Source organism: Capsicum annuum, chromosome 8, assembly GCF_002878395.1.
Source record: "Capsicum annuum cultivar UCD-10X-F1 chromosome 8, UCD10Xv1.1, whole genome shotgun sequence".
NCBI classification, from domain to species: domain Eukaryota; kingdom Viridiplantae; phylum Streptophyta; class Magnoliopsida; order Solanales; family Solanaceae; genus Capsicum; species Capsicum annuum.
Genome location: NC_061118.1, coordinates 169,394,721 through 169,417,394, shown reverse-complemented (window position 1 = coordinate 169,417,394; position 22,674 = coordinate 169,394,721). Strand labels below are relative to the sequence as shown.

General features: G+C 34.2%; 2 protein-coding genes across 2 annotated transcripts; one reads left to right on the top strand and one right to left on the bottom strand.

Moving 5' to 3' along the window:
- Positions 1 to 600: 600 nt before the first annotated feature.
- On the top strand, positions 601 to 6,216 carry LOC107840412 (universal stress protein PHOS34). The gene is made up of 5 exons (XM_016684270.2): positions 601 to 1,055; positions 1,390 to 1,469; positions 5,443 to 5,561; positions 5,708 to 5,784; positions 5,890 to 6,216. Exons 1-5 carry the CDS (start codon positions 824 to 826, stop codon positions 5,913 to 5,915), a joined length of 534 nt encoding a protein of 177 aa, XP_016539756.1. The 5' UTR covers positions 601 to 823; the 3' UTR covers positions 5,916 to 6,216.
- Positions 6,217 to 8,869: 2,653 nt separating this feature from the next.
- LOC107840411 (transcription factor HBI1) lies at positions 8,870 to 12,949 on the bottom strand. The gene is made up of 7 exons (XM_016684269.2): positions 11,684 to 12,949; positions 11,014 to 11,253; positions 10,780 to 10,914; positions 10,623 to 10,694; positions 10,326 to 10,544; positions 10,135 to 10,237; positions 8,870 to 9,438 (listed from the first exon to the last, which is right to left on the bottom strand). The coding sequence occupies exons 1-7, from the start codon at positions 12,209 to 12,211 to the stop codon at positions 9,398 to 9,400; spliced, it is 1,338 nt and encodes a 445-aa protein (XP_016539755.2). The 5' UTR covers positions 12,212 to 12,949; the 3' UTR covers positions 8,870 to 9,397.
- Positions 12,950 to 22,674: the final 9,725 nt, after the last annotated feature.

Sequence of the window (22,674 nt, the reverse complement as noted above, 5' to 3'; positions counted from 1 at the left end):
TGAATATTGACTCCATCATCCTAAAATATCGTACGAATGATATGTTATTGTTCAAAATAAGGTGGCACTAAATCCGCCTCTAAAATTAATACGTTATGCTATATCACGTAAAATTAATACTTTATGCTATATCACGTATTTAGGCCGATGATGTCATACTACCACGGACCACGGTTATGTTTTATAAAGGTATTTCAAAGTTTTCATGTTTTAAGTATGTTTGTGTCATTCGAGTGATGTAAGTTTGTTTGATGTGAATTAATGATATCAGGTTCTATTTACACGTTTATTTAATTGTATTTGTTTGACATTTTTTAATTATTTCATTTTAAAATAGAATGATAAATATTTACTAGTGGTAAGATTTGATACTCATGGTGATATAATATTTAGACAATCTTTCTAATATAATTTTATGCAGAAAGAGATATAAAAATAAATTACTTAATATCTTATATTTTTATATTTTCTGTGATTTAAAACACAAAGTAACATATTTTAGGTAAGTACTACTCCTATAAGACGTTGGATTTTTTAATATAAGTAATAATTTGGATTGGAAGTATAATTAAAATTTTACATTTAATTTAATTTCGTTCTAAAAAGGAGAGAAACGTGTCAAAAATAAACCACGAGGCACCATTGGTGCTACTTTATTCGTTGCATTCAACACGCAAAACGGAATTCAAATACGGTGGCTGCTGTCTTTGTTAGTGTTAGAATTAACGTGACCCCTTTATCGACACTTATATATATCTAATTTCTTAAACGAATTGTCAAAAATTGGATAATCGAAAACCCAAATTGCAAAAATACAAAGGCAATGGAAACAGTTATGGAAGACGAAGAGTACAATTGGTGCGAAGTGAAACTTCATTCTATGATACCGATAGTGCCGGAGCCGGAACTAGAGAGGGAATCCGGCGAACGGCGTCGCGGCCGTGACATTATGATCGCTATAGATCACGGCCCTAACAGCAAACACGCTTTTGATTGGGCCGTTACTCATCTTTGCCGTCTCGCTGATACGCTTCATCTCGTTCACGCCGTCTCCAGTTAGTCAACATCCTCATTTTCCGTTTTAGCAATAATTGTTACTACTTCCGTCTCAATTTACGTGACATTTTGAAATTCAAATTATTTTTTCATATGTATTTTAATATTTTGAATTGTTAATTATTGTGACCTGTAGTACTTTTTAAGCGGTTTTCAAATATGTAAGTTTCATTTATTTTTTTTTGTTTGAGGATTTCATGCCTGAATTTACATTAAAAATTAATCGGTTTGACTTTCGAAACTGGAATTGAGTTACATATATTGGGATAGAGGGAGTACTATACAGCTTTTTTGCGCATAGAGCTTAATGCACCGTTTAATTTTTGTTTTCAGGTCTGAGTAATCAGATTGTCTATGAGAGTACGCAGGGACTCATGGAGAAGCTTGCTGTTGAGGCTTTTTCGGTTGCTATGGTTAGTCTCCCTTTGGTTTTATGTACGATTTCTGATTTCAATATTTATTATCAGATGTTTGGTTAATCTATTAAAATCTGCATTTACTGTGTTTAATTAAGACATTAGTTTGGTTTTCAAATTGGATTAATAAATGTTTCCAGCAGTACCCTGGCTAATACTATTGCTTTTATTACTTATCAATATCATATGTGATAAAAATGATTAGCATAATGCAATTAAAATTATATTTGGAACTCTAAATAGCTGATCATCCTCAACACACAATTCTCGCAACTATATTCCTCAACATTATGTATTAAACATTCAAATTGAATCATGTTGTAAAAATTAAGGCACGTTACATACCGGCAAAATATTTTCTGGAAAAAATGAACCATTTCACATTTAAAGGTTCTCGAAGGATTAAAGATACACCATTTTCCCTCGCAGCATGGAAGATACATGCTGCAAAATCCTTGAGGATGAATCTTTACAGACCTTTCGTGATTAAGATAAGAAACAATAGTTCTTTTCGAGAATTTCCCAGTTGCTTGACTAAGGAATTATTCGTTGTAGGAAATATGTATAACTGATAATCAGAGCCGACCTTTCATATGTTTCATTTCGATTTGATTTAGTTGTCTTTTTCTGAATGGTTTTCATCATGATTATTGCGTCTCAAGTTTTAGTAACCGGTAAAGTTGCTGCCATGTGACCAGAGGAGGTCACGGGTTCAAGCCTTGGAAACAGCCTCTGGCAGAAATGCAAGGTAAGGCTACGTACGATACATCCTTGTGGTGGGCCCTTCTCCGGACACCGCGCATAGCGGTAGCTTTAGTGCACCGGGCTGCCCTTTTTTTTTATTGCGTCTCAAGTTTTAGGTGCTCATTCATATCTTTTTCTCTGCTGGAAAATACTACGATTCAAAAATGGTTTGATGGGCTTATTAAACATGCATGTAAGTTTACATAACTATCTACCATGAATCAGGCTGAGTGTGTGTTAATTTTGAAAATCAGAAGATATTATTTGATGTCACAGCAGCTAGTCAGGGCCCAATCTGTTACTCGTTGTTTTTAACTTATAGTTGTATGAGCCGAGGGTCTATTGGAAACCTCTCTACCTCTATGGTAGAAGTAAGGTCTGCGTACCCTCTACCCTTCCAAACCCCACTTTGTGGGACTACACTAGGTATGTTGCTGCTGCTGCTGTTGATTTAGTTTTATAAGTCCAGAGTTTGATTAGCAGTCACGTGACATCATGTTAGATATTTTCGCAATCTGTTGCAAGCGTTTTCTTCTATTTAATATAATATATGTTCAGCTAGATCTTTTACAGAATTCATGTTCATGTTCTGGCCTTCTTAAGAATAGGCTGCTAGTTTACAGAATTCATGTTCATGTTCTGGCCTTTCTACCCTGATCGCGACTAATACTAGAAGTTAAACACACTATACTGAAAGCTTTATTAAAAAATTTTAGTCACATTATTGTGCTTGTCGCTTGTGATCTTGGCGGATTTACTATTCAAGCGTTTTGAAATAAATGTTTTGTGATGGAACAACAACAGTCCAGTGTATTCCCACAAAGTGAGGTCTGGGGAGGGTAAGATGTACGCAGTCCATATCACTACCTCCGCTGAAGTAGAGAGGCTGTTTTCGATAGACCCCCGGCTCAAGATAGAGAATAGTACACCAAGGCCGTAATGAAGCATGAAACCAGATGGATGGCATAAACGAAATACGAAATAAGAAATAATAAACATAAAATACAAAATAAATATTAGAGAAATACGAAAATAAGCGAAATACTAACATTTCGCAATAAGACATAAGAAAGAGGACACCCACCTAGTAGTAACCTACACTCCCAGACCAAAGACACCCATCACACCCAAACACTCCTGACTAGAGGCTCCTATTCAAGGCCACAGACCTAGGATTACTAACCCGGCTACACAAGCGCTCTCCTACCACCTTTCTACAACTCACACACTCACACTAGCCTTCTACCCTAATCCGCGACCTCCACACCTTTCTGTTTAGGGTCATGTCCTCAGTAAGCTAAACCTGCTCCATGTCATGTCTAATTACCTCCCTCCAGTATTTCTTCGGCCTACCTCTACTCCTCCTGAAGCCATCCGCAACAAGCCTCTCGCACCTCCGAATCGGGGCATCCGTGCCCCCTCCTCATCACATGCCCAAACCATCTCAACCTTCCTTCTCGCATCCCTTTCTCCACCGAAGCCTCTCCCACCTTCTCCCGGATAGTCTCAATCCTAACTTTATCTCCTCTAGTAAGTCCACACATCCAACGCAACATTCTCATCTCCGCCACCTTCAATCTTTGAATGTGGGAGTTCTTGACTAGCCAACACTCCGCTCCGTACAGCATAGCCAGACGAACTTAGCAGCAAATATAAATTTATATGAGACGTGGATATGGATGGTTTAAGGCGGGGCAGAGGTAGACCGAAGAAATATTGGAGGGAGGTGATTAGGCATGATATGGAGCAGTTACAGCATACGGAGGACATGACCATTGATAGAAAGGTGTGGAGGACGCGGATTAGGATAGAGGGTTAGGGGGTGGGATTGCATCGGTAACAGTAGGGGAGCATTCTTTATTTGTGTTAAAAGTTTCTTGTTCGTGGTGTTAAGTGATGTCTATGATTTCGGATAGACAGTTTTTAGTATTATCTTGTGGCTATAGTATTATCTTGTGACTAGCGGTGTTAGTTATTTTGCATTCTGTACTAGTTTATATGCATTTATGTTTTGTGTTTGTTATACTGTTATCGGTGCTCAGCCGGGGGTCTATCAGAAACAGCCTCCCTTCTTCACCTGAGGTAGTGGTATGGTCTGCATACACTCTACCCTCCCCAGACCTCACTATGTGGGAATACAATGGGTATGCTGTTGTTGTGGCTAATAGATAGCTACTTGAAGGACAAGCAATTGTATACTGTTAGGTTTACTTTGGGACTTCTCTCTTGATAGGTATCATGGCAATGAGCTCTTACCTGTCGTTAGTTCGTCTTATAGTTATTAAGATAAGAACTGAAGCATAATTTGATCTAAAAATGCAAAATTTCATGTAGTTGTTTCATATCCTTATAATAAATGAATTTGGATGAAGTAGACATGTTGAAGGAGAAAGTGTATTACTGTAGTTGGTATGAATCTTTCTGCTTATGCTTCTTTTTTTGGGCTTCAAAGTAGTCTAAAGTTGTGGTGCAAGGCATTTTCATGTGAAAACATGACACATGCAATACCCAACTGGGAATAATTAAGATGAATTTATGGCAGTTGCAGTTCCCCAGTTTTTTGGGTGTTATTGAGAATCTTGCTAGTCCACAAAGGTTTCTTTCCCTAACTGAGGTGTGACCTGAGGGTCTGAAGATCGTTAGAAATTTAAGTAATTGTTGCTTATGATGCATTGATTTAAATTTTCTTATTTTTTAAAGTTATCTCACATATTATAAGCCATTTCTATTCATGTTTGTATTTGTTACACCACAGTATCTTCATGAGTTTTCTCTATTTTTTCGTCTATTCAAGAAGGCTAACTAGTGCACTTTGTTGAGTTATTCACTCAGCGGATTGAAGATCAATTCCTCAGTGTATGTTGTTGTATAGTTTTGTTGACAATTGGAAAATATGTGCGAGTTTAGTTTGCTAGCACAATATCTGCATTTCTAGTTCTACTTGGAAATATTTTTATTGCAGATATTCCACAACATTTTTTTTTTTTCATTTTAAAGCTTTAAAGCGGTGTAATAAGAAGACTTTTTCTTCAGAGAAGGATGTAGTGTAATACCCTGAAAGAAGTTTGTTATTGTTGGTTTATTGAATTTGACCTTCGTTCTTGTTGGTTTTTATTGAGTTTGACCATATGTGAACCAGTGGTCTTGATATTCTGGATTCATAGGTATAATTTCTATTAGTTGATAGCATAGTAAGCTCAATTCTTTTGGATCCATGTTGAAATAGGTGAAGACAGTGGCTAGGATTGTGGAAGGAGATGCTGGAAAGGTCATTTGCAAGGAAGCAGAAAGGTTGAAGCCTTCAGCTGTGGTTATGGGAACCAGGGGACGTGGCTTATTCCAAAGGTCTCTCTCTCTCTCTCTCTCTCTCTCTCTCTCTCTCTCTCTCTCTCTCTCTCAAGCGCTCATGCACACAGACACACCAGTGTATGCATGGGACACTCTTTGGTTGTTAAGTCAATTACTAATGTTTCTGGTTGATTTCTTTTTAGTGTACTGCAAGGAAGTGTCGCTGAGCATTGCTTACACAACTGTAAGATAGCTCCGATCATCGTAGTTCCTGGAAAAGGTATAACGTTTACACCGTTCTGTTCTTTAGCATTGATTCGATTTTTCTTATATGGGTCAAAAGTGTTGCAACGCCTAAACTAGTCCAAACTATTTGCCAAAACAGATGCTGGGGAAGTCTCTGTGATTTAATGGAACTTTCAAAGTTTCGCGAACTTACTCTGAAGTGATGTCAATCCAAGTAATGCTGATTGGTATGAGATAGTGGCAGCAGCTGTATTACTGGTGTCAGGTTCTTCCTTTATAATGTCTGTGCTTATATAAAAAACTTATGCTATCATTGATGTAAAGTATTTTTGTCTGGTTAATTTATGTTTATTTTATGTATTCAGGATTTAAGTTACTTTTTGAGTAATACCAATTTATATTGTGAATAGTTGCTGATAGCAGTGACAAAAGTCATCTATATATACATTGGATAATGTTCCTGAGAGATTGTTGGCTTACCATTTGTGCTTGAATACTTAAATAATTTCTGTCATCAAGATGTAATACATCACTTCTAGACCCACGAATCATATGAGCAGGAAAATCATAATGTAAGATCTATTTATTTAGTTCAATTAGAAGGATTCTGAACTAAATATGATTATTTCCTCCTTTATTGAACATAAAGATGCAAGCTCTTCATTTGTCTATAGATTCTAGAGGGCTTCATTAAGAAGTTGAGAGCTGGGGAAAGGGCATAACATAAATGTTATGTAAAATGTTGGTTCGTGGGTCCTGTATTGCGCACCACAGATTATGAGAACCATCTCATATTTTTAGGAAACAATGATTGCGAAGATTTTAAGATTAATTGATACTGCCCAGGTACAACTACACACCAGAGCTCAAGGCTATATAAACCCCACGTCAACACATCGCAATACTACGTGGGACTCAAGTCCCATATCTCACAACAGACCATAACAAATGACCATGTCTGCATTCGTCGTCCTAGACAGTTCCACACTAGGTAATTTCCCTCTACCACTAGAAGGTATTAGGCAGCGCTTTATTAAGTAGCCATTTTCAAGTCAGGTTCCCAGAAAACCGCCGCTGGCTGTGCGCTAGACATTTTTACCCCAACGAAAACCGCAATATCGGTGCAACATTTATGGCACGGTGGGCATGTAGGGTGGTGAGTGGCTCTAATACCATTGGGTTCAACTCTAGGAGAATCACACCCCAAAAGCTAGCTATTGAGGTGGGAGAGCGCACGGCTATATAAGCATATTGTATTGCCGATGTGGGACTCCTAAGCCTTGCTATGGACCATACATTAATATTAAGGATTTTAAAGGAATTGCTCGGTAACCTAAGTGGGTCCAGAAAGACAAGTAGTGAAACTATCTTTCAGCGTCTATTCCGGCAAGAAGAATCCTGTAGATTTTGTCTGCAAAAGAGGCCAGGGTCCCCCCTTGTTTACTGAAAGTGATGGTAAGCAGATGTTTTAGAACAAAGTAATAATGGTGAAAGGCACAAGAGGACATATACTAGGTCCAATGGTGGTGCTACCCGGACTCGGATGAATGCCTCTGAACCATCAAAAATGAAAAGATACCCTCCTGAACATAATGGACTATATATTCCCATAATGCTGAATGAGAGTTGAAAAACAATAAGATCTAGTAATCCCCCCCTGCCCCCCCCCCCCCCCCCCCCCACAAACCCAACCCCTGCAACCGAAAAAGATAAAGAAGGAAGATGCAAGCATGTAAAAAGAAGAAAGAAGAATATCGAGAAAAAGAAACTCCCTCAATTAGAGGAGTGGAGTAATGAGTTAGATTACATGACAAGTAGTCACTAGTACTAGTTTGGTTTATGATAATCCACAAGAATCCATTCTTTATGAATTCAAAGCCGCCAATATGGCATCTCCATGTATGTCATCAGTGGAAATTGGATATGATTTTGAACATCTTTCAGTCCCTTGTATAAACCACACAAGCTACTTATTCCTCTGTTTACCTTTCTTTGTTCCACCGACTAAAACAATATTTGACAGACTGATGTGAAATATAATGATGCTCTATCTACACACTGTATTCTAAGTCTGTAATAAAAATTAAAAGCATGAGCTGCCATATGATTAGGCACTAATCTTTTTTTAAAATTTAAATAGAGAAGGCATGAATCCTAATAACTAGTAGTTCAGATGTCTCAATATCACCAATTATTTTGAAAGAGAAAAAAGCTTCTCTCTCTCTTTTTTGTGATTTATTTTCTAAGTATTAATCGACATGTCTTATTCTGTCCAAAAGGCAACTAGGCTACCCACTATGGTTAACATGTTGGCTCCCTTTCAGTATACTCAAGGAGTGCTCAATATTTCCATTCAGGTTCTAGTCAAAAGAGTAACAGCTTTGCCACTTGATGAGTATGACCCTTAATAATCAATCTTTGGAATATTTATGCTTATCATAGAGGTATAGTCGACTCCCTTAAGTTAAGAATTTTGGAAGAGAATAATTCGTACTCCTTCCGTCCCAATTTATATGATGTAGTTTGACTTGACACAAAATTTTAAAAGAAAGAAAGGCTTTTGGAACTTTTGAAACATTTTAAAATTAAATTGTTACTAAATATAGAACTGAGCCATTCTTTTTTGGGACTGGCGAAAAAGGAAAGTCTTGTCATATAATTGGGACATTGGGATAGAGGGAGTACTTCAGTACTTTGCAACGGACAATAGTGGGATTACACTGAGTATGTTGTTGTTGTTGTAACTAACTGTAAAGTGGAAAAATTAATATAATCATTAACAGTCTTGATTGATTACAACAACACGTTACAATACTACTATGACAACAGCTATGTCTCGGTCACAAATAAGGTGTGGTCGGCAATATGAAGCCTCGCCGACGAGCTATCATAAGTTAAAGTAAACTAGATAAATATGGATATCTTATGAAGTAAATTTTATTTAACTATTAGACAAGTCATACCTTTTGTTTTTTTAGTCTGGTAATAAATGATCTTGAAGGAATTTTCTGAAACAGCCATGATTATTGGGTAATTTAGATATAAATATTGTACTTTGAACAAATTGTCTTTATTAATACTTTATAAATGACTAGAGATTTGAATTTATAAAATGTGAATTGTTGAGGTGGCAAGTGTATATAAAATAACCTCAAATTGACTTTATGGAAAAAACATAAACAACTCCAATTGGTACCAAATTGATTAAACTACTGGCCTGGTTGAGAGCTTCAGCTGATTTTTGTTGCAACCTAGTGATAACATCATGTCAAAACAAATTATTTCTGTTTGAACTTTTTGCTCGACACAGGTCCTCGGATTTGTCAGTTACAAAAAAAGAAAGAATTTTGCACTTCAGTTGAGATGCGGTTTCTTTCATTTCCCCCTTCCAGTGACAAATTTCTACTTCCTTTCTAGCTTTTTTATACTGGATATCTTTGGCATCTTGGGCTCCAATTGCATTTTAATTTATTGTTATAGAGAAGATAGGTTTCCAATGAACACTGTCATAGTATTGCTTTGATACTCTTGAACTGCAACATTTACATACATAATATACTATGTTATGTACTTGGAAAAAAAGAATCATGTTCCAGGACATCCGCGGTGAAGTCATTCAAGCATCTTGAATGTTCAGAACTGTAAGGTCACATTTCCATCTTCAAGTCATTTCCAGCTTCAACAAAACCTGCACAATGATCAATAGTTTTTAGCTTCAACACTTGAAGAGAAGCCTAGCCTATTATTCTGGTGTTAAATTAAAGATTAGTGCAATAAGTGGTTCCATTTTTAGATATGTACTGTAGCTGAGAGAGATAGCGGCCATAGGCCCTCCAAGTATGAGCGATAAGGGTTCAAATTTCACTATAGGCAGAAAGAACACGAAGTGATTTCTTTCAATATGCGCACAGCTTGATGGGTAGTAGTTACCCGAGTTTGTGGTGGTAGCAGGTAGGGGATACTCGTGGAATAGTTGAACAGCACGCTAATTGGCACTGCTATAGAAAAACAAAAAAAGGAAAGATTGGGCCCTCCCAAAAATTCGAAGTTTTAATGATGTAGTTGAATAATAATTGTTCATTTGTGTTGGATGGTTAGTACCTATCTATCAATCAACTACTTGGGGAATTTTTTGCCGTGCAAAAGTAACACAGTTTTGATCATTTAAGGTGGAAGACAGAAATAAAGGGAAGATACCAAGTCAGCAACCTTTTTCAACAGGAGTATAAATTAAAGAGGACCCAACTATTCTCAAAGCAATATGATAGGTTCTGGGTCTCTAATATGGAAAGTAACATCCACCTGAATTAATTTTTTATCTTCTTTGTGTTGAATCATCATAGACAGGATAACAATATTGACTAGACATGTCACTTGTGCATACCTGTAGACGGATGGGGAAGAAATTGTACTGATCTTCCTTGTTGAAGCTCCATTGCGTACATGTTTTCCAAGTCAGTGTCCCAAGTTGGAAAGCTCTGAACTTGCTGCATTTCGAATGAAGTTTTTGTTAGAGAAATTGAAAGATATAAGGAAATTAGCAGTTTATTTACTAAGATTGGTTCAAGTAATTACATTGATACTGGATGAGTCAAGAAATATTTCAGGCATTGATACAGGAGTGCTAGCGGTCCTACGCAGCGCCATTTCGCTAAGATTTAGAACACTCATTTCCAGTCCAGAACTTGACACTATTTGCTGCAATGAATTGAACTGGCGTTGGGCCATGCTGAGCATTTCAGATGATGTTCCAGCTCCCACTGTAGGAAAATTAGAGGTGCTAGTTGCAAATATCTGGAGGAAAAAAAAGTGAAATAAGAACACACTTTCACTCTGAAGAATGGAATAATTTCTTGATATGATGCCCCTTACATCTTTGTTGAAGAAATTGTCTACGTCAATATCAAGCCTTGGGTTAACAGCAGCCAGTTTCATGGATAGGAACTGCATGATAATGGACTGTCAAATATAGAATCTCAATCATAATATTTCTGGCATGAACCTCAAATACATAAGGGACTATTGTTACCTCTACTTGTCTCTGGAGAGACTGGACATAGTTGATTATTTCATCTAGCATTCCTGCTTTCCCTGTGATCTTGTTACATCCGGGTACCAAATCTTGCAGAAATCTCATTCTCTCACTGATCTTTTCCCTTCGTACCTGCGAAAAATATGAATTAACTTGCTGGTTAAGTTGTTCACTGGAGCAAAATATTACTGCTATGTTGTAAATAGCACTGACACCAAATATATAACTCACTCTTTCAGCTAAACTGTGGCTATCAGTGGCTTGACCCCGACGTGCTCTGACATGAATATAGTCGGGCTTTTTATCTTCAGTAATTTTGGACTTCTCCTTTGAAGTATCAGAATTTTCCTTACTGTTGTTACTGTTATTTGTGCTCCTTTTGTTGCTGTGTTTCTCTGTTGTTACTTTGGAATCTCCTTCCTCTATGCATTCTTTCAATTTCTTGTCTTTGGTTTCCTCTTCTGCAACCTCCTGAAAAATGCCCGCAGATTGTAGATTAAAAGACTGTTCCAACTGTTGGAATTGTGTGACCATCCGTACAAAAGTTTAAACCTTAGAGAACGCACTAAATGCTAAATTATATTATATCTCAATATGTTCTCACCCCACTTAGCCAGAGGTACAGGTAAGGTCTGTTCTGTGTACACTCTACCCTACCCTGCCAGACCCCACTTTGTGGAACTATATGGGTAAGTTTTTGTTCTTGTTGTTGCTCTCTCACCATGGATCTATTTGATACCATTGTTGAGTTGTGTGATCATCTCAATCAAAAAATAAAAGTAAAAAATAAAAGTAGACATCACCATTTTGTTAAGTTATTATGTCTTAACTACATCGAAATGCAGGGCATAAACATAGACAGCCACAGGTAGAGGAATACGTTAGTTGTTGTGGAACATACCTTGAGATGTTGATTTTTATCTGCTTTCCTCTTCTTGAAACTCTCTCTGCCTCTATTAGAACTCAGTATAGTTTCTTTGGGTTTAACAGCAGAAACAGCATTGTCCGCCATGGTAGGTGGGCAGCTTGTAGTTCTTGAAATCGCATAATTCATTTCAGCTGGGTGTGACATTCCTCCATGTCCAACTCCAATTGGTACATAACCAAAACCATTAGCACCAGTGGTCCCAAAATCACGCCAATTGTTCTCCAAACAGGGGTCTGGCTTAATTGCCCGAGTCACAAGCTCATTAAGACTCTGATCATTTACATTGATCAGACCATGAAACTGTTGACCTTCAGATGATTGATGAAAACAATTCATCAGTTGATCATTTTGTCCACTAAAATAACTCATCTCTTGTTGATGGACCTGTTCTTGCTGCCACTTCATTCTCGCTCGTTGTCGATCAAGCACGCTCAGTTCTGAGCTTCCATTACCTCCATTGCTGGTGATGTTGTGTAACATTTCTGGTAATGCAATATTCATCAATAATAGAGATTCTTTTTTCAGAAGGAAAGAAAAGGCTCCCAAAAGCTGCTAAAAGGCTAGTGTCCTTTGTTTTACTTTGCGGAAAGTAACAAAAGGGATTCAAAACTGTACTAGAAAAATATTAGGTAGCTTCCTAACGCGTTCCTTCTTTGTTACGTCCTCTTGAACTAACTCTCACTTTCTTTCTTTCTTTCTCTTCAAGTAGTACTATTGAATGTACAGCTTTTTAGGATAGAAGAAATTGGGCTCTTTCTTCCTTTTCTTGTATGGTGTTGTGTGAAAGAGAATGGGGTAGAATGCGTGAAGCTTAAAGGTATTAGGAAAGTGGGGTATAAATAAGTCAGAAAAAGGGAGAGGGTAAGCCTCGAAAATATGAGAGGGGGGAGATGGGGAGAATTTGTATTTACTCCTCTAAAATTTGTGTATAATTGGACACCAAATTTAATAAAGAAGAAAAGACACCTATAGTTTTACTATTAAAACTTGTAATCTTAATCATGTCAGAATAGTTTATAACTATAGGAGTATGTCAATAACTCTGAAATATAGAGAGTTGATGTTCAGTTTGGAACAAAAATAAAAATAAAACAGTATGTTATGAGAGGTAACAAAGGCAGTATCATCTTTTTTTCCCAAGGTTTATTGTAATATTATTGTAGGAGAGTATATTAGATTTGAGTCCTGACACCAGTTACAACTTACGGGATTTCACTGTTTGGGGTCTAGGGAGGAAAAAGTATATTCAAATCTTTATCATGAAAAGATTATTTTCGATAGATTTTTTTTAGCCCAAGAAAAAAAATAATTCCAAGCAGTATAAAAAAAGAAATAATAACAACAACAAAAAGCCTTGACAAAATACTATAGACAATCTTACAAAGCACCATAAATAAATAATCATTACAAGATAATATAATAAACTACAGAAAACAACTCAACTAAAAAAAATTGCACAAGAAATATTATGATTAATAGTATGTGAAAGGGTAGGCGGGGGACTGTGGCGGGACAACAATCTAAAGAAAGACCAGTTATTTTATAAAAATATTTTTAATATATATATATATATATATATATTTCAGATTTCATAAAGAAAGAATTCAATCTACATAAAAGAAACCGTGTTGCTGATAAAAATAGTAAATAACTAATAAACGTATTTCACTACGAATATAGTCGGGAAAAAATATACCACTACTACGTTTTAATTCAGTTCAACTTTTAAGTGGGGCCAGGCGCAATGGAACGTAACCATACCAAAGTGGGCCATGGATAAGTGGGCCCAAGTAGACATGACTAACCACGTGAGACTGTCCCGGGAGAACGTAAAGTGTGAGAAAGCTTTATTGGGGCCTGACTGAGAAGTGAAAATGGACCAATAAGAATTGTGATGGAGTGATAAATATTTTTTTATTTTTAATTAAAAAATTTAATTTGATTCACTTTAGATATGAAATTGTCTTTGTCACGAAATGCTTTACCCGCAAGCTGAAACTCCCAAGTTTGAATTTAAATTTAATCAAGTTCTAATATGGTACTGGCTACGGAATGGGAAACCAAAAAAAGGATAAGTGAGAACGAGTAGTATACCAATTGGGTCACTCTACTGATACGTGTCAATCAATGGACCTGTCAAAGGTGACATGTCAGAAAGATGACGTGGACATTAACCCAATAAAGCGGATAACGGGGTTATTCTGAATTCTGCGCGATTGCTGTTTGGTACCTGAAAGTTTGAGAAATGATCTTTCTGACTTGCGTGTAATGATCGTGTAGAGAACGATTTACTGATATTGGAGAGTGTGGATCACGCGCATATAAAAGTGTGGGAGCATATGATGTAGTCTAAATTAAATACCGTAACAGCAGAATCTCAGATGTTACGGGGTTGTCAGTTGCTAAATATAGCATTCCTTTCCCCTCTACTTATTTCCATATGTCAATTACTACTTCCGTCGTTTAAAAAAAAAATGACCTACTTTGACTTGATATAAAATTAAAAAAAAAAATAAAAATAAAATTTGAATCTTATAATTTTAAAGTAAAATAGTATCAAATGTACCAAAGAGTTCTTTAATCTTATGATCATAAATATGTCATGTGAAAAGTTGAAATTAAAATATTGCAAAAAAAAAGGCGTCATTCTTTTTTAAACGGACTAAAAAGAAAAATAGGTCATTCTTTTTTAAACGGAGGGAGTACTATTTTCCAAAACGAGAATACAAGTTACATAAATTTTGAAAGGCAAAATACATAAATATACCCTTTTAACTTAACCTTCAATCACATCTATAATCTTCAATTTAAATTTGTACAAGTAGAGACTTAAACTAGTATAAAGTTGATCAAGTAGGTACATATATTCTATGTGGCGTCCTACGTGATCAATTCTTATCCCACATGGCGTCGTATGTGAATTATGTCACATACGACATGTGAATTTACTTGTTCAACTTTATAAAAGTTTAAGTGCCTAGTTGTGCACATCCAAAGTTAAAGGTCAAAAATGTAATTTGAGGTCAAGTTAAAAGACATGTTTATATTTTATGTCATTTTGAAATAGATCTAAATTTCAAAGTATGCGATACTAGGAGTATGTTTGAATTGACTTTAATAAGCCAAAATAATTTTTTTTGCACTTTTAGGATGTTCCGAAAAAATAAAAGAGTGCTTTGAAACCTTCATTTTTAAGTCAAAGAAATAAAAATTAGTCAAAAGTTTTAAGTTAGAATATCTAAGTTATGACTGTTAAATTATAAGTCAAAAGTTATAAGTTGATCTAAACATGCTCTGGAAGGTAAAATTAAAAATCTTAATGTTCTGGAGTCGGACGGAACATCCTTTTCCCTTCTCGCAGATCACGGGAGTGCCTAGCACCCAAAGGTGGAAAGCTCAATTCTGTTTCGAGGTAAAGCGACACATAAAAAAAAGCTTAACCTATATCATGAATGAAGTTTAAAATCAATAAGGGTTTATAGAACAAGGAGTGCCTAAGCAAGATACATTCACACCTTTTTATTCGCAATAAGGGAGAGAATTCTAGTTAAATATTATTTTTATAATTGGATAGCAATTTTTTAGTCAAAGGACAATCAGGGCTCATTTGGCAGAGTTTATAAGAGTATTGTTGAATGTAGTGTATTAGTTATGTTTGCATTAATTCTATTATAATTGTTTTTTATGTTTTGTTTAATTTGATGTATTAAAAATAGTCTGTATTTCATAATCTCTGTAAAAAGAAAATAATTTATTTACAAAAACACCCTCCACACTTTAACTTTGTACACCAAAATCTTTTAACTTAAAAGTTAAAACTCATGGAAAGAAAAGAGAGGGATTTGAGGGGTAATTACGTCTTTAATCAAGCTAATGCAGGTATTGAAATTCTTTGCATTATAAATACCATGAGTTTTCATGTATTAGTTATGCATATCTCAATATCAAATAGAGTGTATAACTAATGCTTAAATAAATTGAAATATTATAGTATTAAACAATACTGGTAATATCCAAAGTTAATGAATGCATTATTTTTTTCTAATGCATTTTACCAGAAGACCCCTTCTTCCTGCATATTACTTTTATGTTTCAGTATTACGTTTGCTAAAACAGGATATGAGTATTTTTTATTTCAGTGTTCCCTTAATTTCCCTGATCCCCCTAGTGCAATAGAAAAAAAAAAATCAAAGAAAATGTTTTTCTATTAAAGCCCGTGAGAGTTTAACTTAATCCACAAATTTTGATCGATGATTTGTAAGTATGAAAAATTTATGTTTAAACCCCAATTAAATACTCCGATTTGATTGGTAAGAATAGAATAAGGGATGAATCATTATCATTATAATAATTGAGTAGTTAGTTGGTCATTATAATTAATTAAACACAAAAGTTTCCAAAAAGGTAGTAGTAAGATGACTTAACAAAGGATAACATAATTTAAGTATTTATTTAGTTAGTGTGATAGAGGACCACTGAAATAAAAGAAAGGGGGGCTGTTGTGGGCAGATTTTCTATGCATGCTATCACTATCAAGAGACAACATAATCGAGGAAAGATTTGGTTTCATTTTCATTCAGCTTTCTATGAATTTTGTGACCACTGACTTCTTAATTCCCTTTAATTAATATCTTAGTTTTGCCTTCACAATTAATAATTGTATCTTGTTCTTTAAGTCATTGTTTCATGCTAGTTAGGTTTATTTGATCAAATTTCTGTTGGTAACTAACAAAGAGTTGGGTCAACTATGGCTGCAAATTAATGTTAAGAAGTCCTTGTTAACTGCAATTGTGATGTATATATGCTTTCAAAATCCTATTAGCAAGCAATAGAGACTACTCAATAACCTCTACTTGCTGTTAGTGTCACAACATCAAGTGGCATATTTGCCTTCAAATGGTATATTGGTTAAGATATGCTAATTAATAATTACTTGTTTATTAGTGTCCTTGATGTTTGATCTCATTCAATAAACATATTCTTCATTTGCTAATGACTAGCTTTATATAATTTATAAAGAACTATTATTTGTCTAGCTAGCAGGCTCCGATTAATTGACCCTAAGCACTTGAAGATCTACATTGTTGAGGAAGAATAACAATGGGATCAGGCACACCATATTAGTGTGAACTAAAATAAATAAAGTAAAAGCTAAAGGAAAGTGTAGTTAAAAGGATGAAAAGAATCAATTAATTACGAGATACTAACATAAGGAAAAAGGCAAAATGAGATTATTTTAATAAGTTAGGAAAATTATCTTGCTAATCATAATAAGATTGGTCTCTTGTCATGATTATTGTTTGACTACAACTAGTTACATGTGCTTTTGTTCTTAACCACCTGTATATCAACTTAATATAAACAACATATAATTAAAAACTTGATAAATAATAAGTTTGCAGACTTAAAAATTAAAGTTATTGATCCTTATCTTTAATAGTGAAAAGCAAATCATTTAGAAAGGTGCGTAGAGGGTGGTACCCCCATTTATATATTGGTTGAATTAATAGTAGTCCAGAGAGGATGAAGGCTACTACCATTATCCTCAAATGGCCACTAATGGGCCACACTCATCCCCTTCTATTTTAAAAGCCACAAACTTAGGAGGGCGGTGGGATAGATAAAACTCATCTAATCTTATTTAGAGATATTAAATTTGAGTCATAAAATTAATGAAAAAACACTTCTGATATCTCTAGTGTATTTTAACATAGCACCAATTCGAATTGATCGGATCATTGATTTCGCCTATATGTGTACATGGAAAAAAGAAAGAGGCTGTGAACTCTTTATTTCTTCTCTCTCACACACATTGATCTCATGGTGTAGTAATCACACGTAGTTTAGAATGATTAGTCGAACAACATTCGTTAAAAAATTATATATATGAAAAATTAAATTTTTATTTTGTATCTAAATATTATATTTTGAATATTCTAAACGAAATTTCTGAGTTCCTCATTCGTTATAAACCTTACACCAAACCAATAAGGGGAAATGGGGACATTTTATGTGTCTTTCTCAATCTCTATTCTTCTATCGCTTTCTGTTGTGGGCTAAATTAACGGAAAACTACCGCCCATTACCACTAGCACATATCTACATAAATATATATATATGTTTTCTATATATCATTTATTTAATCAATTACTTATTATTCATATTATTAATTCTTCCACCCCACCCCCCACACCCTGCCCTGCCCTGCCCCATTTGTATTCATGATTTTATTTTAAAAATGTGACACAAAAAACATATCTTACCCATGTTTTCACATGGACAAATGGTGCATGAAAACAAAAGCAAAAAAATGGAGTAGAAAATTGTATGTGGAAATATATATAAAAATAAAAATAAAAAAAAAAAAAAAAAAAATCATGAGTTAAAGAAAAACATAATCTCCCATTAGCAACACATTTTTTAAAAAGAATAAAAAAAGCAAAAGATAAAAGAGATAATATTGGTTGTCACCAAATCAAGAAAGAAATAATGATAATTTGGAGTTTTGTCAGAAGTGAAGTTAGAGTTCTAGTACGTTTAGATAGCATGCAGATTCACCAAATCAAGAAATAAATAAACATAATTTGGAGCATGATATAATAGTTTCGATCAAAATTTTGTGTGGATTTGTGTTTGAAAACTATTGTATTTCAAGTAGCTGCCTTTTTAAAACAAAAAGATAAAAATAAAACATCGAAACTCATAAATTTAAAATTTAGAAGGTTTCTTTAATGTGTCTTACAAAATAATCCTAATAAAATGAAAATGAGGTCTTGATGTTTGGAAGAGGACAGTGAAGTCAATTATAAGGGCTGACAGCTCCAGATTTCAATGTGCATGACATATAATTTCATACTACTACTTCATATATCATACTATCATATGGTAGTATAATACAAAAGCAGGGAACAGAAGAGAAAATAGAGGATGAGTTAAATAATTGAGATATAGAATTAGGTGTATTTATGAAACCTCTTATCTTATCATATCTTCCATTGGATGAAATCATGAAGGGAAATGGGTATAACGTATGGTAACATATTACAAATAATTAATGGGCTAACGAGATATGGGTCCTCTGAAATATTGCAGCAGATCCAAGGTTCCTAGGAAACCTTATAACTTAGAGCCAGCCTCCTTCACTAGAGACTTCCCTTCTTTACTACTTACTACTACTACTTTTTTTTTGGGGGGGGGGGGGGGGGGGTGAAGAAATATTTCTGTTGATAATTTAGCATGTTGCATAAGTAATTCTCGTTAAGGAGTTTTTTCAGTCTCAATTTATGTGATATTATTTGAGTTGACACAAATTATGAAAGGATATGAGTTTTTATAATTTGTGGTCTATAGCACTTCTTGATTATATGTATATCTATAAATCATTTTATTAAGGCTAAAAGAGGAAGTTCAAACTTAATAATTTTTAGTTATAGAAAAGACATTCTTTTTGGATGGATTAAAAAACATATGTCACATAAATTGAGATAGAAAAAGTGCTTTTTTCGATCTAAGTTATATGTGATATTATTTTGTAATTAAATTATTTTTGAAAAATTGATTTATCTCTAATAATTAATTATTAATCCTTAATTTTATTCTCAATATAATTAAAAGATTTTATAGCCATGGAGCATGACATGTTTAAAATTAGATGTTTTCAACGTCTATAGTTACACAAACATCATTAATTATTTAATATCATAAGTTCTAACTATCTTTTTAAAAAGAAAAATTTAATCTCATGTTGAAACAAACTATATTGCATAAATTAAATTCTAAAGAGTGACACAGTATATTTTATGTTTGAGAATTTTATAGTTGAAGCCAGCTCCCTTGGACTTTTGGCTTCTGTCACTTATATGTGATCATCATATGGTATACTATACAATTAGAAAGGTCTAAAGTAATGAAATGTAGGGCTTTCCCAATGTAACAGAACTACAAAAGTGAGAAATAATACTGTAAGTATATTAATAGTATAAATTAATAAGAGTAAATTTCTCTTTGACTTCATTTTTTGTATTTCTGCAACAATTCTCCCTTCACTTATTAAAAGGAATTGTAAAATCCCTTTAATCTTAAAGCAACGCTCAAAAATAAATTATCATAGAATGCATACATAAAATATAAAAAATAACCCTCGATTAAGAACACGAGATTACGGGGGAACACGTATTTTATTTGATAACTAACCTTACGAGTTCCCAAACAACTCTATCCTTATTTTGGGCTTACATTAGTTCAGCATCTTTCTATTTTTGCTCGATGAACTTAGTCTACCATTATAATAGTTACAAAATTGATGAAGAAACACAACGAACAAAAGTATTACAGGCTCCTGCATGCCTAAAATAAAAGAATTTTTTACACTTTTATAGGGTTCAAGATGAATGAATATTTTAAAATTCATAAGTGTATTAATTATTTCTTTCAAACTTCAGAAGTGTATTAATTAACTTTATTAAATAGTTATTTATTTGGGGCTGTAGGGAGAATAAAAATATGTAGAATAATGCAAAAGAAAAAAAAAAATGAACAATGATACTAGAGTTGATGCGCAATGTGTCATTTGCATGTGAAATTAGTGTTAGCGATAGAAAAATAATTTTGGAATAGCTACGTTGTGACGTTTTCAATAAATTAATAGACATGAGTTAGCTGATCTGAAAATTTTTAATTTGCTACAAGTCAATTTAACTTAGCAAGATTGTTTATAAAATGGAACGTCTATTCGCTCTTATTTAATGTCGTACGACTAGCCTCTTACAAAAATACAAGAATAAGATTGTATAAAATTGACTCTTATGGTCTAATCTTTTTCCAAATCCCACACACAACGAAAATTTTAGTGTATCATATGCATATATAAATTATTTGTTCCAGATCTAATTAATAAGTTAGCCTTTTAAAAACTATATAAACTCAATTCTGAATCCCCCTCTACGTAAAGTAATGAGTTAATTATTACATGCCTATGCAAAAGAGCAAACATCTAATTACATGCATGGAGAACTCGTGCAGGTGGGGTTTCATTAGGTCAAACAGGGGCAGAGCCAGCCTTTCGTTGGGGTTCGGATGAATCTCCTTCGACGGAAAAATACGCGTGATTAAAATTATTTTTAATGTGTTTATAGTAGGTGTTGAACCCCATTCGATTAGGTTTTCTTTAAATATTAAATCTCCTTAGTTGAAATTCTGGCTCCGCCTTTGAAGTCAAATGAATTACTTTTAAAATAGAACATACTGAAATAGCCATGGAGTACTAGATTGCAGCAAATCATACAATAAATTAAGCTATGATTCGAAAGACAAGGATGATGATCATTGATATATTGCACGAATGGGTTGTTTTTAAATTTTAAAATCAACATCGCATTAAAAATAAAAATGATTTGTGTATGTAAGAACGTCGGCTGTGCATGGTACAAGTTCCAAGAAAACTCCTAGGCAACTAATTCTTACCTAGGAATGGCAATATCCATGTCTTACTCTCTTCCCATGCTTCCCCCTTGCTTCCTAAGATCTTCCCTCCTCTTTTTATATGTTTTTGGTTGGTGCAATGTGGGCAAAATCCAAATCAAGATTGTGGCCTAATGATGATTAATGGAGTAGGTTATATACTGTTGGCAAGCAAATTTTCGTTAACGCTGAAAATTAACTGTAAGCAAAAAATAAAATAAATAAAAAGAATAATTTTATTTAAGGTAATTTTGTGGGTACAATTCCGTTATTTTCTCGATTCTTCTATCCTAAGTTTTTTCGTGATTTGAAGGCCTTTACAGCGTGATTCTCGAATGTAGGATGATTTGAGTCTCGTAAAAAGATGTTTGGATCTTCGGGAATTGTCTGACAGCACTTTATCTTGTCGAGTTGATCTCCGGGCAGAACTCCGTTAGTCAATTCGTTGAAGAGTTGTATAGTCAATGCAGAAGCTTGCTCCAATGCTTGCAAAATATCCTCTCTTTTTTTCTTCCCTTTAGAATGTTATGTTACTCCCATATTTATAGTTGTAGGGGGGTAGGCCTAGTTGTTTATGATTGACCGAAACATGTCACTTTGCCACTTGGCGCCTTTTGACTGGTTGTTGAATTTGAATGAGATTTCCACATCATTTGTACATGTGGCGGCGTCTCATTGATCTTGGATTTGACTGGGATGTCACGTCACTTGATGAGTTTGGGCTTCAAGGTGAGATGGACCTTGATGAGGAATACAATAGGCTTATTATTTTTTTAAGCCCAAAATAAGTTTAAACTCAATTTGATCCAATAAATTTTATGTGTCCACATATACTATACGAGATCTCAGGTTCAAATTTCAACCTAGATCGACAAAATACCTGCTAGGTGGTCTCTTTCTATCTACCTACTGTTGGTAGGAGGGCAGATATCCCGTGATGCGTAAAAGCTAGTTCGAACAGCACGATTATAAAAAAAATAATTATTACGTTAAAATAAAATGTTTGTAGATGTTTAGTATATTTCTTACTCTCTCAGCGTTATTAGTTGTCGGTTTAGTTCTTTTTATGTCCATTAATGAAAAATAATGTAGTTGCCTCTATTTAATAAAGATGGATCAATTTTTCTTTTTAAATACTCTATTTAATAAGGATATATTTAGAACGAATTGTCAACTTTAGTCTAGAATAATTAAAGGGGGCACAAAAACAAAAGTGCAAGAAGCTATATTCAATGCAACTTCTAAAGTAGCTTGAATTTGATAAGGGACACTATCATTCTTTCTCGCCTAACATATTTTAATCCAGTGTGGATTCAGCATTAAATTTACAGCTTCACGTCAATTCAATAACTTTTATTCAAATATTATATTTTATATTAAAAAATGTATATTAATATGTTAGCTTGAGAAATTCATAATTATAAAGAAATAATAAGAAGCATATTGTCTTTCAATCAATTTTTGATAATCTAACACAACTACCCACTCAATCCTAATATATATTC

Bases quoted from the DNA above. Each gene is read 5' to 3' on its own strand.
- LOC107840412 (XM_016684270.2), top strand. From the start codon at position 824: ATGGAAACAGTTATGGAAGACGAAGAGTACAATTGGTGCGAAGTGAAA. The intron at 1,470-5,442 runs GTTAGTCTCCCT...ATGTTGAAATAG, and splicing joins AGGCTTTTTCGGTTGCTATG to GTGAAGACAGTGGCTAGGAT. The intron at 5,785-5,889 runs GTATAACGTTTA...TTGCCAAAACAG, and splicing joins CATCGTAGTTCCTGGAAAAG to ATGCTGGGGAAGTCTCTGTG.
- LOC107840411 (XM_016684269.2), bottom strand. From the start codon at position 12,211: ATGAATATTGCATTACCAGAAATGTTACACAACATCACCAGCAATGGA. The intron at 10,915-11,013 runs GTGAGTTATATA...TATTTTTCGCAG, and splicing joins GCCACAGTTTAGCTGAAAGA to GTACGAAGGGAAAAGATCAG. The intron at 10,238-10,325 runs GTAATTACTTGA...TTCGAAATGCAG, and splicing joins TTGACTCATCCAGTATCAAT to CAAGTTCAGAGCTTTCCAAC.